This window comes from Pleuronectes platessa, chromosome 21, assembly GCF_947347685.1.
Source record: "Pleuronectes platessa chromosome 21, fPlePla1.1, whole genome shotgun sequence".
Lineage (NCBI taxonomy): Eukaryota > Metazoa > Chordata > Actinopteri > Pleuronectiformes > Pleuronectidae > Pleuronectes > Pleuronectes platessa.
Genome location: NC_070646.1, coordinates 2,681,405 through 2,704,708, shown reverse-complemented (window position 1 = coordinate 2,704,708; position 23,304 = coordinate 2,681,405). Strand labels below are relative to the sequence as shown.

Genomic DNA, 23,304 nt, shown 5'->3' with positions numbered 1-23,304 from the left:
AGCACATGAAGGAAAAGTCCTAACAAGTTTCCTGTGGAGTGATTTTTTTATATTCTGGTGTCAACGCCATCATGTAAGATACAATAAAAAGCTTTTCTCCAGTGAAGTGAGAACAGTAAAGTGCTTAAAGGGCATTTCCATAATATACATTTGTAAATTCAACTTCCCATTTCAAATTAGATACTCTTTGATTCTCTAACTAAGTAAACACGTTACAGTAAAGTCGGGTGTCTTTCAGGACCCATTCCCCTGGTTTGATGGCTGTTTTAGGGACTATCTGCATTTTGTTTCTGATATTCTCCCTCACAAAAAACATAGAAACAACATTTAATTTGAGTAAAGGTAGTAAATGCTTGGCCTCTCAATTGGTTCTTTAGTTCTGCAGCTCTGTGTTGTGATGTGAGCAGACAGGACGGGACAGATGTTTCTTCGTGCAGCTTTAGGAAACCAGGATGTGGGTGACTGAACACTGTGACTCTGCAGAGGAGCTTCTTACCTGAACTCCGGCCCCGGAGCCCACGTCGTCCTCAAACACCACGCCGTGCAGCTTCTCTGTGGTCATGGTGTCACACAGGCGCGTCAGCAGGTCCCGGGGGTTGGTGTCGTTGACCAGCACCGTCACGGGGCTGACCACCACGGGCAGGTCCACGAAGTTCTCCCCGCTGAGACGACCCCTGACCTCATTCTGGTAGCTGGAGCCGCTGAAGACCACCGCCACGTTGATGGACGATTGGAGGAGGAGAGGCCGGGCCTGCAGGGGGAGCGGGGAGGAGATGAGGAGCAGGAGGAAGCGGAGGAGGAGGAAGAGTGGAGACCAAGGAGAGGGAGGAGGTATGGCCATGTTGCCAGCCTACTGCCTGGAAAGGAAGGGGGCAGAGAGAGGAGGGAAAGAACGACAGTCACACAAAAGTGTTGCTTTACTTTTATGATGTTTTGAACATAATCCGATTGCTCTCTGACCCTTTTCTACTACAGTATTAGCTCTGTGTTTAGACTCCTGTGTCATGAGTAAAACTGTGTGTATGTGTGTGTGTGTGTGTGTGTGTGTGTGTGTGTGTGTGTGTGTGTGTGTGTGTGTGTGTGTGTGTGTGTGTGTGTGTGTGTGCAAGTGTGCGTGCATGTAATCCTCTGTAATCCAGCCCCCAGTGTCATGACTGTAATCACCTCTCCATCTCCAAATATCTTTAATTCAGCGCACACAGACACACACACACACACACACACACACACACACACTGATGCCACAACTGTCCCACAGGTCCTCGACTGTCCTCACCAGGATTACATTACATTACCTTACTTCAGTAAAATAAACTTTTCAAACATGAGCTGTGTGACCTGGTTCCAGCTTTTCCTTCTTAAACTGTCAAAGTGGCCCGGTGGAGTAAATGATTCTCAGTGAAGATCTGCTGCTGGACTCCACAGGACAAAGAGCTGCTCACCGTTTTTTTCAGAGTTCAGAGAAGATGGACTCGGAACGCAGGAGCCAGTGGAGAACCGGTTGTTTTGCTGTTGTCATTATCAACAACGTGATTTACATCGATGAGTCCGAGCCGCAGCTGCTACAGAGCACTGGTCGTCTATTTATCCAAAGTTTATTAAAATTGAAACCATTACATTTCCAAAGAAGCACCAAATTCAACACTGCTCTTCTTTGGACCCTGAAAAACACACAAGACAAGTGTGGGGTCGATAAGACAATTCTCCAGATTGTATCTATAACTCTGTTAAATGAAAACTTGAGCGAGTATTAACAATGAGTTGAAACCGACACCTAAATATTCACATATATTTTCCAAATATCCCTGATATTCAGCTTTAGGGGATTAACGTCTTGTTGAGCCGTCACGTGTCCTCTTCGCTCTACACATACATTTATCTCTGGGCTACATCTGCTGGAACCACTTCAATCATACATTTGCTGTTTGAAGATCTTTCTTCAGCGAATCAATACCTTTGAACCTTTGATAAAGGCAGGCGGCCTTTTCTTACAGCAAGTAGGAGATCTCCACACATACACACACAAATGCTTTTTGTTATAGTTTTCTATAGAGTGTCTGTCTCATCCGCGGCCATCAGAGACTCCGTGTTAATTAACAGCACCTCCCTCCTTTGATTCGAGGCTCCTTTCTAAGCAACACGTGTCCCCCCGCCCCCCCCAACCCCCTCACTGTCCATGCTCCTGGCATATCAATCATTCTCTTTAATAAGGTTTGAAGCTCCCAGGCTTTAGGTGCCCAAAGAAATAAATATACAGTTTGAACCTTTTAGAGACAATCCATCCCCGTTATTAGATACAGGCCCCGATCAATACAGGGTCACGGCAGGAATGATGGAGGTGGAACAGGCTTTTTAAAGGATTTCATCATAGATCTAGTGGGTTTTGTTCTGTGGGCAGGTGGATGATGCTTAAAGTTTTCTTAGATTAGATATTTTGCATGTTTTCCTTGTTTTAGAAATGTATCAGGCAGTGTCGTCTGCATATAGTGACATTTTAATTTAATTTATTTGCTTATTTTAGCTCTTAAATCAAGAAAATATTTGAGAATAAAAGGCAAAAAGACTTCATCTGACCATTTGGTTTCTACATAGACCCTCTGGGGAGTTTGAGTAGATTTGACAGATTTCATCAGGATCCGACACATTTTTTTATAATCCTGTGATTGTTGGTTTTGAATCATTGAGACTTTATTTGTCTCCAGTGAATCATTAAACTGAAAGCAACTTTTGGCAGAAAACGCACAGACCTGGCACAACTCTGCATAAGCATAATCATAAAAAATGTGGAGATCTCAGAAATCCCTATACGGTTCGGTAACAATTCGCCAGCCTGTAGCAACTCAAATCTACTAATAGCAGCTTTGAGTTAAGTTGAGTTAAATGTGGAGGTCAAACAGCGAGAGAGAGAGAGAGATAGAGAGAGAGAGAGAGAGAGAGAGAGAGAGAGGAACAGGCAATGCTGACTGGGTGGATCACATGACTGGAGAGCGGGTCAAATGTTCATTTAACAGTGTAATCTCTGGAAAAAAAGCAGCATAATGGTGCCTCAGATTAGCAGTGTGAGTTTGTGAGTCTGTGTGTGTGAGTGTGTGTGTGTGTGTGCGTGGTAGTTAGTAAATTAAAGGAGTGTAAGTGTATCTGCTCCAGATTAGCAGCAGTAGAACAGAGTGTGATTACACCAAGCAGAGGCTGTGACCACCAGGGACCGACCGCAATGTGTTGCCTCTGAATTTCAATCACACACATAAACACACAACAGGAATCTGATCAGTATCTTGTTTTAAACAGAATCTCACAAGTAAATTCAATAAAGAGAAATATTTCAGATGAATTCAGCCGCTATGGAGATGAATATGAAAACAAAAAAACAGATGTCAAATATTGCATAATCCCACCTGTTATGTGTGTGCATTTAAATGCTAAAATAATATTAATATATGTGCAGACTGAGTATGGCCGTGCATGAGCAGGTTTTACATTATTATGGAGATTTCCAGATGAAGTACAGCTCTAAACTCCCTGTGACTCAGGTAGGGTTGAACCTGCGTCAGCGTCGACATGACTACACACACACACACAGACACACACACACTTACACACACACACACACACAGATGTGTACTATTCAAAAGAACTTGTAGCTGCAGTGATACGTTTTGGAAAACAAGCCGGAGCGAGGGTAGAAATGAACAACGTGATTACTCTGAGAAACATGACGACAGCTTTCATCTTTCCCTACTCGGGAGTAGCCCGACACAAATGTATAATCTCTTTTTATTATTGTTTTTCAACTGATACAGAACATTTATTATCCTCTTAGTGTCGGGCAATGAAACAAATAAAACGTTATGCAAAAGTATATTTTCCTCCTGCTCATGTAGTAGATTAGAACAGGCCTTGACTGAGAGATGACATTAAATTGGATGCATTGTTGGAAAGTCGTATTTGACCATAATCATCTTTATCCTTTCAGTTCTCTAATATAAAGGAAACTTTGTACGATAATGTTGTTCTACCAATTCCCGAAAATCTCAAGAGTGACGACAGACAATTCTTCTTACTCGAGTTTCCATGTGCAACAAAAAAAACTTCAACTCTGTCTCCCCTCACGTACGTTAATCTGTCGGACCACGTGTCGCACCACGTGTTCAGCCGATGCCGAGGTCTGTTCTGTTAAAGCACCACATACTGAAGCTCCTGGGACTCACAGTCATTTTACTACTTAGCGGGGATATGATGGAGTCCCTATGCCGAGTCCCCAGGGGGCGGAGGGGAAATGAGCGGAGAGGATCTAGTTGATGGGATGAGCATCATCACTGCAGAATTATCAACATGTCTGACTTCAACCTTGTTCTTTTTTTATATTCCCCGGCACCTTTGAAAAACTGATTTGATTGCATTAATTAGGGGTGTTGAATTAGTGGGGTAGTATTAATACAGTAGACGGCCTCACGCTCATCAACATACTGCCGGCGCTGCGCTCTGACAGCTGCAGGAAACATCAGGATTCTCCAGAGCCTCATTTATGCAAACCTGAGAAGTCCCCAAAAAAAATCCCTGTGTGAAAATGTATTCAGCAGCTAAGATTTATTTCTAGTCATATTTAGGATGATACTGGAAATTAAGCTAGTATTGCACTGTATATTACCACTTTAAAGATTTGTGTCACAACTTCCTACCACCAGGGGCAGCACTGAGGAGGAAATTATCTGCCATATTGGATTAAATATGGTTTGTATCACCTGTATTCTATAATAAATTCATATTATACAGATTCAACAGAGCAGCTTTTTCAAAAACTCCCATTTCCATTTACACAGTATTTGGGAAATGATGATGTCATAGATCACTTCACACATTTGTGTTGCCCTGTGAAATGAGCATGGGCCAGAAACAACAACAATGGCGGCTAAGTACCGGTTTCTCTGTGTTTGACCACCGCTGCTCGGTCTAATTACAAGGGGAGTAAAATATCAGGTCAACAACATGTCCGCAGTAATGTAGACAAGCCGAAGTGGATCAAACGATGGATGTGCAAGTGAAAGAAGTCACTCATGGTGACAAACACACTCGAGATTCACCCACTGTGCCGGTCCCCTTAGCCCATGGGAGCAATTTACCATCTTTGACCTCATTCTTGTGCCTCACTCTCTGTGGTCTAATGTGAATTGTTTGCAGGAGAAAACACTGAAGAAGCCACTTGTTGCTACCTGCTCTGCACCGAATGACAAAGTATGAATCTCATCGGTGGAGATAGTGGAGCATTTAGCAACTAGAGCCAGAGATCTTCCACAGGAGTTGGTGGAAACTGTATAGAAACATGGACAATACGTCTCTACGTCCTCCCACTGTCGAGTAATGAAGCCAAAATGTTGAAATCAATCTGTGTGGTTGCAACCGAGGATTAATGTGTACTTTGACTTTTGATTCAAGGTCCCATCTGCTTACATGGAGGAAGCAGGGGTTCTACTGCAGCCAAACACCAGGCAATAAATATGCTTTGCCTTTTGGGAAGCTCATATGTAAAGTCTATGGTGGAGCTCCCTCAGATGCCACCGCAGGCTGCTCCATGTTAAGCATTTGGACCACAACACACTTCAATTAATATCGGGTGAGAAAGACCCTGTCTCTGTTAATACTTTGGGTTTATGAGACCCGAGGGAATGAAGCTCTCCTGTCACTGGAGTCATCATTAAATCAGTTACACTAACAGTTATGTGTACGACAGTAAACGCACAACAGACCATGAACGAGGCGCCGGCGCTCTGTCAACGTCAAGCATCTGCGCGGCTCCACCCTTCCACTCCTCTTCTCATCCCTCCATTCCTCCTGCTCCTCGTGGATGACTTGCGGAGGCTGATGTGCGAGCTCGAGTGTCACAGGCAGCTCTCACCACGCCACGCTCATGCATCATCCTGGCTAATAAACCATCCACATACAAATTAAAATCACAATATGAATAAATGAGCGTGTCACGCTTAACCCTCCCCCCCGAGCTTCTTATGAAACATATCACATAACGTCCGTCTCAGGAATTTATCATAATTAGAGGTTTTAACTGGTAACATCGTAACCTCATCCCTCTGTGGGTTCCTGCTCTCGCACATAAAGATTTGACAGCTTTATAGGAAATCGTTGTGGCCCCCGACGTATGAGTGACACTGACGTGGAGGAGGGGGGGGGGGGATTTCTACGCTGGCTTGGCCCCCTGCCACTCAAAATGTAAAGCAAATCTCGGCAGCAACCAATCTCCAGCTGTCGCGACTGAAAACATACTAAATTTATTTTATAAACATTTCCTGGTTATGTATGTCATTTGTTTGCTAAATTTTAACACGATAAATTCATATCTGCAATGTGGACATGAGTTCTGTTATTTTTCTGTTTTACATCAGTTTAGAGTAGAAACGTTAGGAAAACAATTTCTGTATTTTAACGTCCTTAAGTCCTCTCATCGTGTGACCCTGTTATCAGACCCCTAGCCCTATGTTGGAAACCACAACAATTTGTAGCTTCAGGATTTCAGATAAAAATCTAATTAAAATTTATAAAAACAGATCCATGTCAAAATAATAACTTGCAACCTGATAAACCAGAGCAGTTTTAATACTGTCCAATATTTCAGAAGCAAAAAGCAAAAATGCGAAAAAGGTCAGAAAATGTATATGTCTACTAAATCGCCATTTATCTACCCGGCTGGAAACCAATGTGACTTTGATCTATGGCGCTTAAAGACATTGTGGCACATTATGATGCAACATGATATTATTCTGAGAAGATTGAGGAGGTAAAAGTATCACAAGTATATATTTTTTTTAAATGGTATTGTCCCTTGAGTCATTTGTCCAGCAAAAGAGCCAGATTCAAGGTGGAGACCAAAACAGAGCAAGAGTTGGAGATGACAATATTTTGAATTTACAGTTGTAAATATGTATATTGTTAATATAATCTTTTAACCATCTTTGATGTCCCCATGAAAGGACCACAAATCTGGTTGGAAACCACTCTGATTTTAACCAATGCATTTCTATGCATTGGTGACTGTGACTGTGACCCAAGGTGTTCGAACCTGATCATTTTGCAGCCGAGTACTTTCAGGAAACCGAGGAGGTAAAAGTATCACATGTATATACATCTACCACTGGTCTCTAAAAGAAGCTGTGGTTTACGACTGGTGTTGAAACATGAGCCATGGAAACCAGAAGAGAAAGCTCCGGTCGGTAATGAATAAAAACGAGAGCTGCTTGTTGCAGCTAATGGGACGAATCGATGAGCATCACCAGGTAACTGATGCAACTATAACATCCAGTCAATAAGTAAATGAGTCATATTGAGTGAGCACGCAGGTACGTCCACACACACACACACACACACACACACACAAACACACACACACACACACACACACCCGCAGCTAACCACCAAAGCTCAGGGAGATAAAATGCTCTTCTAGTGGCTCCTGGTGTAATCACCAGCGGCTGCTCTGTTTCTGTCAGCAGCAGATTGGAACGTTCTCCTGAGGAAACTCTTCACTTGTGAAACCTGAAGGAATCAGTGCACTCACACTGTGTCTACACTCACATCCCCCTGAGCCCCCCCCCCCCCCCCCCCCCCCCCCCCCCGTCTATCAGCTCTGTGGTTATCTGCTGCTGCACATCCGTCCCCGCCACTTACACAGAAACTATGGATTCCTGCAGTGGATCAGGTTAAGTGACAGGATAAGAGTGTGAGGGAGTGTGTGTGTGTGTGTGTGTGTGTACATGTGTGTGTGTGTGTGTGTGTGGCAGACGTACCTGCGCTCTCTGCTGTCATCCAACTTGAACTCCTGCTGCTCCATCGTCCCCCGACTTCTTCTCCTTCAACGTCTCCCTCTCTCTCTCTCTCTCTCTCTCTCTCTCTTTATTTCTGTTTCCTTCCTTTTCGCCTGGTTTTCACCTGCCTCTCTCTGCTCTCAGCACCTGTAGGAGTACGCATGTAGACCAAGGCTTCGTGTGAGAGGGAGCTTGTGTGAGTTATCAGTGACTGTGTGTGTGTGTGTGAGAGTGTGTGTGACTGTGTCTGTGTGTGTGTGTGTTTGACAGCTTTTGACATCCACACAAAAATTCCCTCTTTCTAACTCCTCACTTTCTTCACCCTCATCTCACGTCTCGGTTTCTTTTTCTGTGTGTGTGTGTTTGTGTGTGTGTGTGTGTCTGTGTGCATGTGTGTGTGTGTGTGTGTGTGTGTGTCTGTGTGTGTGTGTGTGTGTGTGTGAGTCACTGAGGAAGCATTTACAAGTGGTCATGAAGGTGAAGACAGGACATCAAAATGAGGGGAGGAGAGGAAAGTGAGGGAAGAGACAGGGTGACAGAAGAGGAGAGGTGTCGGAGCCCCTAGACGAGCAGCCAGCCAAAATGTGTAAGTGTGTCTCTGTGTGTGTCTGTGTGTGTGCATATGTGTGTGTGTGTGCATATGTGCATAGACCCACTGTGTTTAGCTCTCTGTCTGTATCCTTCAGGCTCCCTGCTGGTCGGATGAGGAGAAGAGAGCGGAAAAAAAAGAGGGGGAGGAAGAATGATACAGTGCCTCTCCAGCAGAGGAGCACAAACAGCCGGTAACACTTCAGCGGTGGCGGCGACGCTTCCCCGCCGCTTCCCCCCTTCTCCCCCTCTCCGCCTCCTCCGTCTCCTTTTCCCTCTCCCTGCACGGGGGCAACACAAACGACAGATCCATGGGAAGTTAGGGAATCTCACGCACAGATGAGGAAGGGTCCTGTGCCAGCCTCTGCATCTCTGGAGCAAAAGTTTTTCCTCTCCTTCAATCCAGTTATCAGCCCCTGTGGTGGTGGTGCTGGTGGTGCTGGTGGTGGTGGTACTCCGCAGCGAGGGACCCCCCTCCTCCCCCCCAAAAGAGATGCTGCACCTTCCAGGTCCTGTGTGATAGAAAAAGGACGAGGGGAGGATGATATTTGGGTTTTTCTGTTAGCTCCCCCTCGCCCTCTTCCCCATATGGATGCGAGCTGGTCCAGATGTTGGTTGATGGTGGGAGCGCCGGGAGCACGGAGAGAACGGCGGGACAGATGGCAGGTCTGCGGGGTCGGGCCGGCTGTGCACTAGCAGGTCCTCATCCTGTTGCACTGATTTGTTTTTTTGCCTCTCTCCACCGGAGTTTCTCTCCCTCCCTCAACGCCGCTCCTCCGCTCATCTGCCAGCGCTGTCACAATAATCCTGCTTTCCATTTCCTTTTTAACTCCATCTTTTCTTTATCTCCCCCTATCTGCTCTCACTCCATCACAGGAGGGGCTGCATGTGAGTCCTGATAATAATGGTGTGAGGATTTAGTCTGCCTCCCTTCCTCTCCTCTCCCTCGCTCACTTCAGCACAACCCCTCCTCCTCCTCCTCCTCCTCGTCCTCCTCCTCATCTACCTCCTCCTCCTCCTCCTCCTCCTCCTCTCCCAGCCCACTTTTGCTCCCGTTTTCTCTTTATTATTCACCTTCATCCTGTCACGTATCCTGCCTTCCTTTCCCTAAATCACCTCAATATATTGCTCTGCTGTTTCATCCCCAATCTCTGCCTCCCTTCACTTCACTATCAACAGGTTCAAAATGAATCCCATTAATAGCATTGCCCCCCCCCCCTCCCTCCCTCCCCCTGAGGCTCTGACCATTGTTTATCAGTGAGAATACATTTTCACAAAGCCAATGAGTCAACAGACGTCACGTTTACCTTGGAGCATTGACAGAGAACTCGGCAGCCAGTGGCCCATAAACAGACAAACCAAACATCACAGCGAACTTCTGCTGGTGCTTTCACTACGGGTCCATTAACGAGGCAGCGTGTTGGTTTCTCTCTCTCTTTCTCTGCAGAGAACGACACTGAAAACAGCTTGAGTCTGAATAAAGATATTTACAGGGCAAGAGAAAGTGCAAAATGTTTGTGTGAGCCGATTTACTCCCTGCATCCGTACAAACTGACCTTGTGTGTGCGCTTTTTGTGGCACCTTGAACCTCCCAGAATGCACCAGGTAATCCAGTTGTGTCTTTTTTCTTCACATCTCTGTACGTTGGCCAAGTAGAAACGTGAATTTTGTCAAAATAAAGTTTCTCCACTCAGTTAGAACATTGAATTTTAACTTTTTAATTTTTTCCACGGCCCATCCACTAACATGGAGGAGACAGTGTTTATGATTTGGCTTCACTCTCGGAGAGCTGTCATGGCTCTACGTGCATTTCCTCTCAGCAACTAACTGTGATCTGAGCACTTCAGAGGTTTTATTCATAAGTGACAGATGAATCTATAAATAAACTAATGATTGTTTGCAGCCCGTAAAATCAACGAGTCAACAATCACCACATTAACCTCCAGATATCAACGACAAGCCAGTAAAACCAAAGAGACAAAGCAAACACAACAATGAACCTGGAACAGCTGCATCCATACTAATGTGTGTGTGTTGTGTTGTGTGATGTGTGTTGCAGATGTTCATTGACAAAGGCATTCTAGGAATCTTATCAGCCGGAGACGAGAGATTATAATTCTCACTCCTTTCATTCTGCAACGTGAAAACGCAAACTGGGCTTTTTAGGATAATTTGGACTGGAGTTGTGTTGACATGTAAAAGGTGTGTGTCGGGGGGGGGGGGGGGGGAATGCTGAGTGTTAAAGAGAGAGAGAGAAAGAGAGAGAACTATCGGATTTCTCTCACTCTTCCCTCTCTCGTCTTTTCATGTCAGGCTCGTGACAGTGATTTTCACGGAGGAGGAACAAACGACTTCTGTTTGCTCTCCTCCCCTCTCCTCCCTCACTCTGTCGGACAGGCGCGTCGCAGCTCTAAAGAGTTCTGTCTTCCGCAGGTTACCATCACTCCTAATAAAAGCTGCTTTCTTCTCTGTTCCTCGGCAGGCAGCCTGGTCAGGTGACAGGCCTTTTAACACGGCACTATAAATACTGACGAGTGTTAAAATAGAGTGTTTGAGATGTGTGACGTGATGCGGCGTCTATATCCGTATGGGACGCGTGTGGATAGGTACAGTGAGAGAGACGATGGCGGACAGATGTGTCGAAGGATCGAGGCTCGCTCGCCCTCAGCAGCTGGACAGTGTGAGAACCAGCCAGGGGAGAACATGTGTGCGGCTGCCGGCTCCACGATCACTTCCACAGATTAACTCAGATTGATTCAGCGAGTAACAAAATAATGTTTACTTGGGAAAGCTGGCCGACAAGCAAATAATTAATTCCACAATTTTCTCAGTTGTCAAGAAGGATTTATGTTATATGCTTCTTGCGAGATGTGGATTTGTTGAGAACCAATAGAGTATTGGCTCCCAAGAAATCCAGCTCCCGTCTGTACCATCTGCAGCCCCACAACACAACACACACATTATCTGTCATGTGTGGATATGAAGCAATTTGTCAACTAAACAAATAGTTGATCGACGGAGCTTGAATCATCAAGAAAAGTGATTTTCGAGCAAAAGTGGGAACATTTTAAAGGATTGACTGTATTTCTCTGTTCTGTGTCATTCTAAGTTTAATATTTTCAGGGTTTTGGATGATTGATTGGACAAAATAAACCATTCGAAGACGTCACCATTCTTTAAAGACTGTCCTCCTAGAAAAGAAAAGTTTGAACCTTGAATCGAATAGTTCCAGAAATATCCGTCTGTCTGTGACTCACATATTTAGAGAAACGTCATCTCGAGTGTGTTTTGTTAACGGCCCACAAAGTGCATTGTGGATATTGGACCCAGGAAACTTTTTACAGGTTTAAAACAGGTACAGCAAATGCCCAGAAAGTGAAAAAGAACTTGAGTGGCCATAGGAATTAAAGGTTTTATATATTCTTTTTAACCAAATAAGGTTAAACATAAACTCTAACAAGGGACTTTGACCTAACTAAAGCTTAACCAAAGCTTTTTGCATTAGAGTTCAAAAGGCACAAGCATTTTAATTCCTTCTGTTGATCAGGACGATAGTAAACATTATATCAGCATGTGTGGAGGACTTGTTAGACATTAGAAAGAAAATTAACCAAAAGTTGAAATAATCCTCTTTATGTGTAAAACACCTGGTGAAGGGTTCAGCACCACGGACAGCTCTTCACGATGCGGGGTGAGACGGCGTTCCTCGAGGTCCTGACACGTCGGGGGACTCGTCCTCCGAGCCGACAAATCTGTTATTGTGCCAGAGGTTGGACTATTTATAGGGCCCAGTTGTACAAATTGTTTTTGAGAGTGGCTCCATGAAAAAAACGATGAAAAACCTCCACTCTCCATGACATATAGTCAAAGGATGTATTTCTAGTTCCATCTACATATTGACCCACATCTGATTCTGTTCAAGCTGTGACAATCAATCAGTTCTTATCACAAGAGATCGAACCCACTCACCAGAGTTACATAGAACAGACGTTCAGGGTGAAGAATGGGAATGAAGGAGGAATCATCCTCCATATTCACACACAATTTGGGAAATATGATCAGCATCTGGCTAGCTTAGCCTGCCCCTTGTCCAAAAGTAATAACAACTGCCCACCTGCACCTCCAGCTTAGAGGTTTATGCTAAGCTAAGTCCATTTATGCTGAGCTAAGCTAACCAGCTGCTTCTGTGAGCTTCCAATAAAATATAGAGACATGAGAGTGGTACTGATGGAACTTGACAGCACGAGATCAAAACCTCTATTCCCCTGTATTTAAATTACTTATTTTAGTCCATAATGACAAACAATTCTCCAAACTAAGCGATAAAATAAAAAAAATTGTATCTCACAAACACGAGTAAAATACCGATAAAGGTCGTTTGAGGCAGCGAACTGATGCTGTGGCTTTCCTCAGGTGGACAGTCTCTAAAATCTCCTGTTTTCATTCGACCCCGAGCTGCTGCTGCTTCCTCTCGGCGAGTATCTCTACCGTCTACTTAGCATTTAATCAGAAACAACACCCCCCACCCCTAACACCACCAGAGTCAACCTGTTTGCTCTTCGGGGGGGGAAGATGTCTGCTATCATCACTCCCCAATCTTTCTGCGCGGAGGCTCATCGGCTGCAGGAGGTGATGAGGGCAGAGCCAACACTCTCAACGGCTGCGCTCTATTCTCGTATCAGTGATCTTCCGTGGCTGGAACAACCCTTCAGAGTTACAGTTCAACTGGGAGCTAAAGAACCAGGATGAGATCAATGGGCCCAGTGACGTGGTGGGAAGTGTTTCACAGGGACGAGTGGGTTGTGGATAAAATATCACTGAAAATAAAGACTAGAACTATAATAACAGGAGAATAAACCAAGAAAACAAAAACATAAAGACAGATTGTATAATAAATGTGTTTGAATGCCCACATTCTAACGAATAAACCCTGCTGCCTCTAAAACCAGTAAAGACGAGTACTGATATATATAACATGACCCATTTCTGTGATAAAAGTCCCACATGAATGGCCTTGATAGTGTAAAGTGTAGAGAGTTATAATTACAGATAAAGGCAAAGAAAAACCTATTGAAGTGAATCATCTTTAATTTTCTCAAGATGTACCAAAGCTAAAAAAGACCGAACAACCATCTCGGGCTGATTAATAAACGAGAGCTCGGAGCGAAGTATCTTATTCGCTGTGGACTTTGTCGTTGATTGTGGTTTTTAAAACGATGGAATAAACAATCTGTGATTTAATATCAGAGCTGAGGGAAGTTTCCAGACAAGCCAGACTTAATGTCTGCGAGGCAACAAGCCGTGGAGCGACAATAAAGCTGCAATCGTGGTTGTGTTGCAGAGACAGACAATGAAGTGTCATCTGCATCGCAATTAGAAACAATTTTATGCTCACACGTGACCGTGCCTACAAATGAAATGCCCTGAAGGAAGAATGCAAATATAAAAAAAATTAAAAATGCGTTACAAAAGATCCACCCTGACGAGTGTCGAGTGGGAGCCAGAGATGAGGCAGCAGTTCCACAAACTCAAGAGCCTCCATTACAGAGACAATGGGAGTCAGAGTCTGTGTGACCGGCCCGATTCTTTCCAGAGGGTTGAACGGGGATTGTAGTGTCAGCTGTGTCGGAGGCAGAGCTTCGGTCTATTTGCATAAGAAGAAAAAAAATCAAACATTGAACAGTATCAGTGGCGAGCAGAGGATCATTTGAAACCCGAATGAGACGAGGAGAGTCGTCTGCATCGAGTTTGTCCAGAACGTTACTCGCAAACTTGAAATTGAGCGATTGTTGGTTTTCTTACTCTGAAGGTAGAGACACAACATTCTGTATTTTATGTTTCATGAAATACAAAAACACTTAACCCACCATGACGTCACCCACTGGTTTGTGAGCTGCCGCTTTGAAGCCTGGAGTTTCTCATTTTGTTCGGCGCCATCTTGGTATAATTGAAACCAGAAATAGCCATATTTGGAGCGAGGGGGAGGAGCCTGAGGGAGAGCTTGAGGACACAACACGCCCACTTACACCTGCGACCTGCACCCATTGGACCGTACCAGCTGTCAAGTAGTAGACACATTATCTACGTACAGTATGTTATCGTCTATTGACACGATAAAGTCTATGAGTCATTTTCTCATAGAGCTCAATAGAAACTGATTTCTTTCTGCTACCAGTGGAGCTGCCCTCTACTGGTCAGTAGAGAGAATACAGGCTTCAGGCACATTGGCTGAAGAACCCGGAGTCTTCGTCCATTCTGTAAAGACAGGGGGGGGGGTGGGGGGGGGGGGGGGCATTTATTTAATGAAAAATCAATCAACACATCAGAGATACACAATATTCCCTATTCTTCTCTAAATGATCCAGATCTTAAGGCTCGGTGGACACTGACGTTATCGACATGGAATTACGTGTGTGTGTGCGTGTGTGTGTGTGTGTGTGTGTGTGTGTGTGTGCATGTGTGTGTGTGTGTATGTGTGTGTTTAAACTGGTGAGGTCAGCTGTTTAAATAGGCAATCATCACTCAATGTGTAAACAGCTCTGGAGACCGGACTAATGTGTGAACGCGTGTGGAGGTGAATACAGAGCGGCGAGGACGGAGAGCGAGTGGCGGCCGGGGAGAGGAGAGAGAGAGAGTGAATAAATCCCATCAGCTCGTATTAGAAAATAACGCCATCAGGGCTGAATGCAGATTTGTGATTAGCCCACATTTGTGGTATTTTTATCGCCCGATGAAACAACACTTTGATCAGAGGATGAAGAATCACCCTGAGGGACCTTTTACCCCGAGTGGAGGTTAAAACACCAAATCCTCAGGACTTCATGGGCTGACACACCTCTCCCAGCACCCGGCCATCTGTATGTCCACATCTCCATCTCCATCTCTCCTCCTCCTCTTCTTCATCATCATCCTCCTCGTCCTCCTCCTCCCTCTGAGGACACTTTGAAAGCAAAAATAGCTCAAGATCACAAAGACAAGACAAGTGTCAGATCCATAAATAAATTGGGTCTTTGTGCACCTTGTTTGAGACTCGCTGACATTTTAAAGTCTGCCAGGTATTAATAACATTTCTCAGGAGACAAAGATTGTATGCGTGGGCGTGCATAAATACATGAATGCTTGCCTGTGTGTGTGTGTGTGTGTGTGTGTGTGTGTGTGTGTGTATATGTGTGTGTATGTGTATATACAATGCATCCGTGCATATCTTGCCATGTGTAATGCAGCTGGGTGGGTGGGGGGGGTGGGGGGGGGGGAGATTGTTATTATTGCTAAACTTAACCCTGAGGTTCACCCAGTTTATTCTACTTCATATTCCCCTGACACCCTGACACCCTGACACGGTCATGACCACAGTGCCTCCTCTCTTACTCTCTCTCCCTCCCTCCCTCTCTCTCTCTCTCCCTCTCCCTCTCCCTTTCTCTCCCCTCTCTCTCTCTCTCCCCCTCTCTCTCCCTCTTTCTCTCCCTCTCTCTCTCCGCCTCTCTCTATTTGAAACGTCTTCCCAAGACAAGACATCATTTATCTCAGCAAATATCCCAGAACAACAAGATATTAAAGAAATAATATGTTATATATGATGCAATTTCATCCAGAAAACAAAAAGCTCAACTATAATAATAATCTTTACATTCTTATCGTTTTTATGCACTTAAAGTTTTGGATGAGAAGCCAATGAGATCAGGCCACAGCTGATGTGAATCAACGTTTACATGATCAGGCTCCTGAGCACATTAACACCTCAGAGCTCCTGAATCAGTGTCGACAGAGAATTATAACGTGCACTTCATTACAACCTCGTTTTGACGTGTGTGTTTCTCTGTGTGAGACGAGCAAAGTCCTGCAGGTACAGAGGGAGAACTTAAGGACCTGTGTGAGGGTTAAAGGCCACAAGTCGCAGGGGGGAGACAGAGGAAATGTGGAGAAAAGGTCACATTTGCTCATCTTCTCAAAGTTTGCATAATTCCCCCACCAGCACGCTCCTCAGGTGCTCGGTGACATGGTGAAACCTCCCAGGGTTTCTATCTCTGTGACTCAGGGTGCGTCCGTGGGGAGCTGCCAGGTGCCCTTTAGTAGATCCTCCTCCGGGCAGACAGGGATCATCATTTCAACGTCTTACCCGAAAAATGGGAATCAGAGGCGGAAACGTACCTGGAATGACCAGCAGAGGGCAACTCCACCGGTTGCAAAAAATAAGTTTCTATAGAAGTCAAAAGAAGATGATTTTGCTTATCACTTGATTTATAACGCACTTAAAAATGTTCCTAAATATTTTATCGTCTCAATCTCAGGGTTCAAGTCTTTTTCAATACAGCTTGATGTTGTTTAATTGAAGTAAGATCCTGTGTAGAGTCAAATAGAAGATAAAGCACCTCAATGGGCGTGGAAGCAGGGTGATTGACAGGTCAGTCTCCACCCCCTCTCAATCCTAATATGGTTTTCTCTGGATCAAATACTTTTCAAATTATTTATCGTTGTGTTATTTGTATTTTAACGAATCCTTCAAGCTCAAAGTCAATAAACGTCTTTATCACTGATCCAAACGTCCTATTAGAGAATGTATTTATCATTAAACTCTTGTTTCATTAGTTTTAAGTAATAAAAGTACTTGGTTTGAATCAGGTTCAAGTCGTCAGAGTTAAAAGTTCTTTTGCAGGATGTCCCACTTCGTACATGTAATTAATCACCGGGATCACAAGGCTCCACAGGTCCAGTCTGCTCTGAAGGAACCAGGACCTGAGTTGAACTGGTTCCAGGTCACACTCAGTCTAAATGGGTCAGTTTGTTTTACTAACACTTGTCTCAGGTCCACAATGTCTAATAGTGGACGATACTGAGCATCGGTATTATGTCATAATCACTGTGACAGAAACTGTTATACACAACTATACGATTTGAACTGTTGTTCAGTTGGTGACATAAAGCTTTATTATTGCTGCAGAAGGTGAAAATAAGATTTTTAATTACTACGACAAAAGAATCTTTGAAGTATATCACCACAGTATTTTTTTTAATAAGTTTTAGTGACTTAAATGGATATTTATTATTACATAGCTGCTCTTTATGAGTTTGGGTCAGACTTTATTATCCTCGGGTCTCTCTTCTGTTTATTCATTCATTGAAAACTCGTTTTTGTTTTGGCGACCACAAGAGGAATCTACTGAAGACATTTTAAATCATTTTAAGTGTTTGACCAATCAGCCAGCAGCTCTCATTTCTCTGGCGAGGACACAGCTGAGGGTGCAAACAAACGCAAATGGACTCGGTTGAGGTCGTTGAAGATGTTTCACCTGAAGAAGATTTTAAAACATCTTCAGAAAACGCAACAAACCTCAAACCTCAAAAGCTGCAAATCTGCTAATAGGCTTTAAATGTCGTTGTATGTAGCATTGGTGTACATGTTCTTATTCCTTTAAAATAACTGATGTTATTATTATGTTCTCTGGACCTCCTGGAAGAAGGCACCTGAGTGTTATGATATATGGAATCAATACAGCCTTTACTGCATTTCACTATTTTGTGTGTGTTTATATATAAGTTGAGTATCACTCAGATCATGAGCGTCTCAAAGCTTCGCAGGAGATTTAAAGCAGGTCATGATGGCGTGAGGGGTCAAAGGCTAACGGAGCTAAATAAGAGAAGGCCATTAAAGTTGACCTGGATACGGTGGAAGTTTCAAGGTCATTACTCCTCTTCCCCATCACTCGCTCTCACTCCTCGGTGGATTTTACGAGGTGGGGGGTCGTCGGTCACTGGTAATTATCTTCTTTTGTCAAACCAAGGAGGCTGAGAGAGACGCCAGGTCACCTGTGATTCTGATTGAGGTCCTGGGCGCACACACACACACACACACACACACACACACACGTGAGAACATGGGGAAGCAGCAGCAGGCGAATGTGCAGCGTTTCATTACGCTTCTGATTTGGTCATTCATCTTGTCACGGCGAGGTCACACACAGCGGCCGACACATGTTTATATCTGCAGAGACTATCTTTGTGTTTGTTGGTGTGTGTGTGTGTGTGTGTGTGTATGTGTGTGTTTAAAAGGTGTCACGGTGGCTGTGTGTATATGCGTGTGTTTGTTAAGCAAACACACACATGTTGTTTTGCTTTCCTGTTGATGCTGGACTGGTTTTGCATATATATCAGATAAAGAGGAAGTGGCTCCACGCGTGTTTGACTCGAATCAAAGGCAGGAAGCTTCCTAAATGAAGTCATCTACAAAAAGAGAGTCTGCACATCGAGATCGGGGGATGGAGCCTTGATCGTGAGGTCTCATCGATCCCCCCCCCACGCCCGACCAATCACAAGCTGTCAATCATAATGTTTCAGCCTGTTTTTAGACAGTCAGATATCTAATTACAACTAATTTACCAGGACAATGAGCATCTGAAAAGAACTATGTAGAATGACACAATCGATCTTTGAGAAAAATGTATATAGAATGTGTACTTTTACTGTTTGGTTTGGTCCACGTCCCATCCATCAACATGGAGGAGGCGGGATTTACATGTAGATTATGTCTATGGTACGAATACAGAGGAGACATGATAAATTAGTGAGTTAGCCTATAGCTTTCACTAGCTCCTGTTAAAAAGGTAAATAAATATATTTCCTGATATGCTAAGCTGTGAATCTTGAAGGGAATTTGAAACGGTATCTTTCAAATGTCAATTTCCTTTTTACAATTTGGGATTCTGCTGTACACAATCAGCCCAGCAAGGAAATCAATGAGTTTGAACAGAAAGCAGATAATGACGAATCTCTGTCCAGATTCATTCAAAGGCTCCACGTCAGGAAAAGAAGAAACCGAGTCGTTTTTTTCAGCGTCTGAGAAACTCATTCAGGTGTAACACCAAACACCAAGAGCTTCATTAAAAGATGCTCCCGCACAAATATATTTTAATATATGCACACCTCAGACGAATGTTAAGTGAGTTGCATAAATTCCCTGCTCCTCGCTAAGCTAATGTATGATTGGACTGCGTGTGGACGTCCCTGTGCGGGTGTTGTGAGATCGGAGCGATCGGACGTTTCTATTCAGAGAAAACCAAAGAAAAACACCCAGACAGATCAAAGCCGGGCTCCAGCCTCGGTTCACTGACCTCAGATCAGTCGGTGGGTGTGAGACGGTGTTGACAACGAGGTTCAAAGACGTTGCTTTTAACCACGTAGAGTCTCAGTGATCTGTTCGGATATCAGATTGTCATACGGTGCTTAAACCCTCAGCAAAAAGTGTGACCTTGGTTCTGTGTCCGTGGGGAAATTAGAACCTGAACGATGCTTTCCAGTTTCCTCTGTGGGAAAATGTACATAAATATTAGAGTAAATGGAAAATGTAGTTTGTTTTGTTAAATATTAAAGGTTTCATGGATCTATCATGTTCCTGGATGTCACATTCCCATTAAACATCTTAGATTACAGTTCAGTGTGTGTGTGTGTGTGTGTGTGTGTGAGTGTGTGCGCACCTTTCTCCACTTAACGTTGCTTTATCACCACCTAGTGGCTGTTCCCTGTCATCACCACCTACTGAAGCTGGAGAGATTTACATCAGAAAAACTACTTCAGTTACATAAGAGTTGATTTAAAGGGTCAATTCACCCAAAGTGTTCATTACACATAAATAAAGCCTAGTCTTATTCAGATATATTATTATCAGTAGTAGTAGTAGTAGATTTTGTATAAGGTGTTTGTTTTTAATCAGATGTTTATTTTCTTGTTTATTAGAACAATTCAATTATGTTGACCAAGCACCAATTGCAATTAAAGTTTATGATATTTTATAAAGTTTAAATATGGGGCACATAGAGAGAATAGACTCACATTGAAGACTTTGCTCTGGTGGTTTGCAGCCATTAAAATACTTTATTTTGAAATTTCTGGATGTTGTGGCCTTGAACAGAATTCTGTTTCTTTGAATTCTTTTAGTTTTCGATGTAGGGCCCCTACAGGAGAAATGTTTGTGATTAATTTGAGTAAACTGTCAGTTTGTATTAAGACACAGTCATTTATTGAGGCACTTGACACAAGCCATGGAATGTACAAATCAAATACATCAAAATTCAAGGTATATTTCACATTCTTGTTTCTGTAAACATGGTAAAGATAATACATTCCAACGGTTAATTCACATTGTAACCCCCCCCCCCCCCCCCCAACACACACACACACACACACGCACACACACACACATGCACACACACACACACATACACAAACACACCACCATCTCTAGGGGGGGGGGGGGGACACGTGAGAAGAACATCAACACCTCGTTCAGGGTAGTAAACAGTAAACAACAGCTACAAAACAGCAGGGGGATCAAATACAAAACTATGACTCTCCGTTACAAAACCTCATTCATGAACTCGAGTTGCTCTCACTTCACCTGAAATGCATCTGTTCATGCGTTTTCACATAAAAAGTCGTAAAGAGGTAAATTAGAGATGAGGCATCTACGTCTATTTAGCAGCACAAGAACACTTCTCCACTTCGTAGAACGGATTCAGCAAATATATAAATACATTGTCTATAATCTTAGCATGTGCATGTGCACAGGCAAAGTTTATATATGTCCAAATCTCCCTTGGCCTATCACGGACTAGAATGTAAACATTAATGTATTCGCTCTCCTTGGCAATCACAAAAATAATTATTCACATGTTTCTGCTCCGTCGCACTTTTTGTTGTCTTGATTCTCCAAAAAACACACAACTCTGAGGGGTGTGAAGGTGGATAAGGCTGCTGTGGGGCTACTGGTCGGAAACAGACACGAGGTTTGAATGTGAAAGCTACAGCTCGGGTCCGGAGGCTCCTGGATGCTCCAACACTCACTGAACATCTGGGGCTGACATCTGGAAAGATCAGGGGACGATAAGGCCGAAGTTAAAGGAAAATACTCGTAGTGATTACAGATATGTCAGAACCAGAGACTGTACATGAAGGGAAACCCACCTCCTCCGTGTTAGCAGATGGGACATGGAGCAAACCAAAAAGTCTAAGATGATTTCTGTCATTTCAGTTATCCCGCTGGTGAATGTGTGATATTTATTCTGATAAATCTGGTTTTAAATATTAATCTGATGCTATAAAAACATGCATGGATCGATTAGATCGTACTGTGGCGCCATCCTCTAGATAGATAGATAGATAGATAGATGGATACTTTATTAATCCCATGGGAAATTCAGATTCTAGGCTCATCTATCGTTATTTACAGTATTGGTTGTTTTAGTCATATCTGCTTCCATTGACTTAATGCCGTCATTCATTTCTTGGCAATTTCTCGGTTATGAACGACCCGAGGAGGGGCTTGCATTATTAAATGACATGCAAATTACCGATCTCTGTGTGTGTTTCTTTTTTTTCTTTTGTCTTATCCGAACTACTGAATATTCTCTGTTGTGTGAAGAAACAGCCTGTGGGCCGTCACAAGCAGATATTAATCTCAGAAAAAGTCACGAAAGGTTAAACGAAAAGATAAAAAACGCTTAAAGTAAAGAAGTAAGGAGGAGGAGGAGGAGGAGGAGGATCCTGCTGCAGCAGACATGGAGCTGGGCCTTTTAAATCCTACAGGCAGGGAAAGTTTAATACTAGATTTTTAAGTTTAATACCCCGACTGATGGGGGGGGGAACAAATTCAATAATTCCGTAGTAATTGCAATTTTAAGTAACCGAGACTTGATATTTTACAGTTTAACCCAAATCATGAATCATAAGTAGCTGTAAATAAAAATAAAACATAAATTCAACCAAATATATCGAAATTGAATCAAGGTAATAAACAAACATTTCTGTGTTGTTTATTCCGTCAAATGAAAGTTCTCATATTGTCGAACATAAACGCAGATACTAATATGTTTGTGATTAAATCAGACAAATCTCTGTAGAGTCTCACTTTGACAGTTCTGTGTCTGCCCTAATGTTGTTGTTTGGTATTTATGTTGTTGTTTGTGGCCTGGTGGTGAGAATGCGACCACGTTTAGACTGGGACAATAAACATTGAGTGGGAAATCTGCCGCCAGCCCGTTCACATGGACTCACTGCGTCTGCTCCACACTGGTTTCCAGTTTTAGCCCGTCCCGTTGTGGGGAGTGAGGCTCTCCCAGGGGCAGATGATCTCTTTGGCTCCCACTCCGCCCCGAGAGGCCGCCCGGTTCTCCTCCTCCTCGTCCTCGGACTCGATGGGGTAGATGCGACACTCGGGAGGAATATCCACTTTAATCTGGAAGAAGCTGTTGCAGAAAAGGATATAAGACACTCATCTGACACATGTTCTGTTAGGATCAAATAAAGACGTGTTATTTCAGCCATCTTTTCTATTTATGACCCCGAAAATTAAAGGACGAGATTATCTTCAGTAGTAAGGGGTCAGAATTTAATCACTAGAGTTCACAAATGAAGTTAAATTCACATTTCAGCAGTAATAAAAAGACAAAACATCTTTCTGACTGCATTTATAGATTTTGCGTGACTGTAAATGGCCGACACTCACTTGCCAATCCGTCTGGGCGGAGCCTGACTGGGCTGATCGGGGCTGATTGGCTGGATGCGGCTACTTGCCCCGGCAGCTGAGGGGTATTTAGGCGACAAGCTGGCGAACACGGTGGAGGGGGTGCAGCCCCGCTTCAGCAGGCGGCGCAGCGACAGCGGCATCCGAGACTTGGACGAGCTCCCACCTGAGGGGACCTGGGCCTCCGGGTCCCCCCCTCTTTCTTCTTCACTGGCCTCCGCTCGCCGCTCGGAGGCCGAGTTGCTGTCTAAGGCCACGCTGATCGGGGACGGGCAGGCCAGGGTGTGGGCCAGGAAAGGGAAGGAGGGTGAGGCGTCGGGAGGGGGGGAGTCGTTGAAACCAGAGTAGACAGCCAGGTGTGGGACAGGGGTGGTGTAGCGGCACAGCTGTGAG

General features: G+C 43.9%; 1 protein-coding gene across 1 annotated transcript in view; it reads right to left on the bottom strand.

Annotated features, from left to right (window-relative positions):
* LOC128427242 (glutamate receptor ionotropic, NMDA 2C-like) overlaps window positions 1–841 on the bottom strand; it is a 30,455-nt gene extending 29,614 nt beyond the window's left edge. Inside the window, exon 1 of the mRNA XM_053414335.1 lies at window positions 497–841. Coding sequence (XP_053270310.1) covers window positions 497–841 — 345 coding nt within the window. The remainder of the gene's footprint in view (window positions 1–496) is intronic.
* Between the last annotated feature and the right edge of the window lie 22,463 nt (window positions 842–23,304).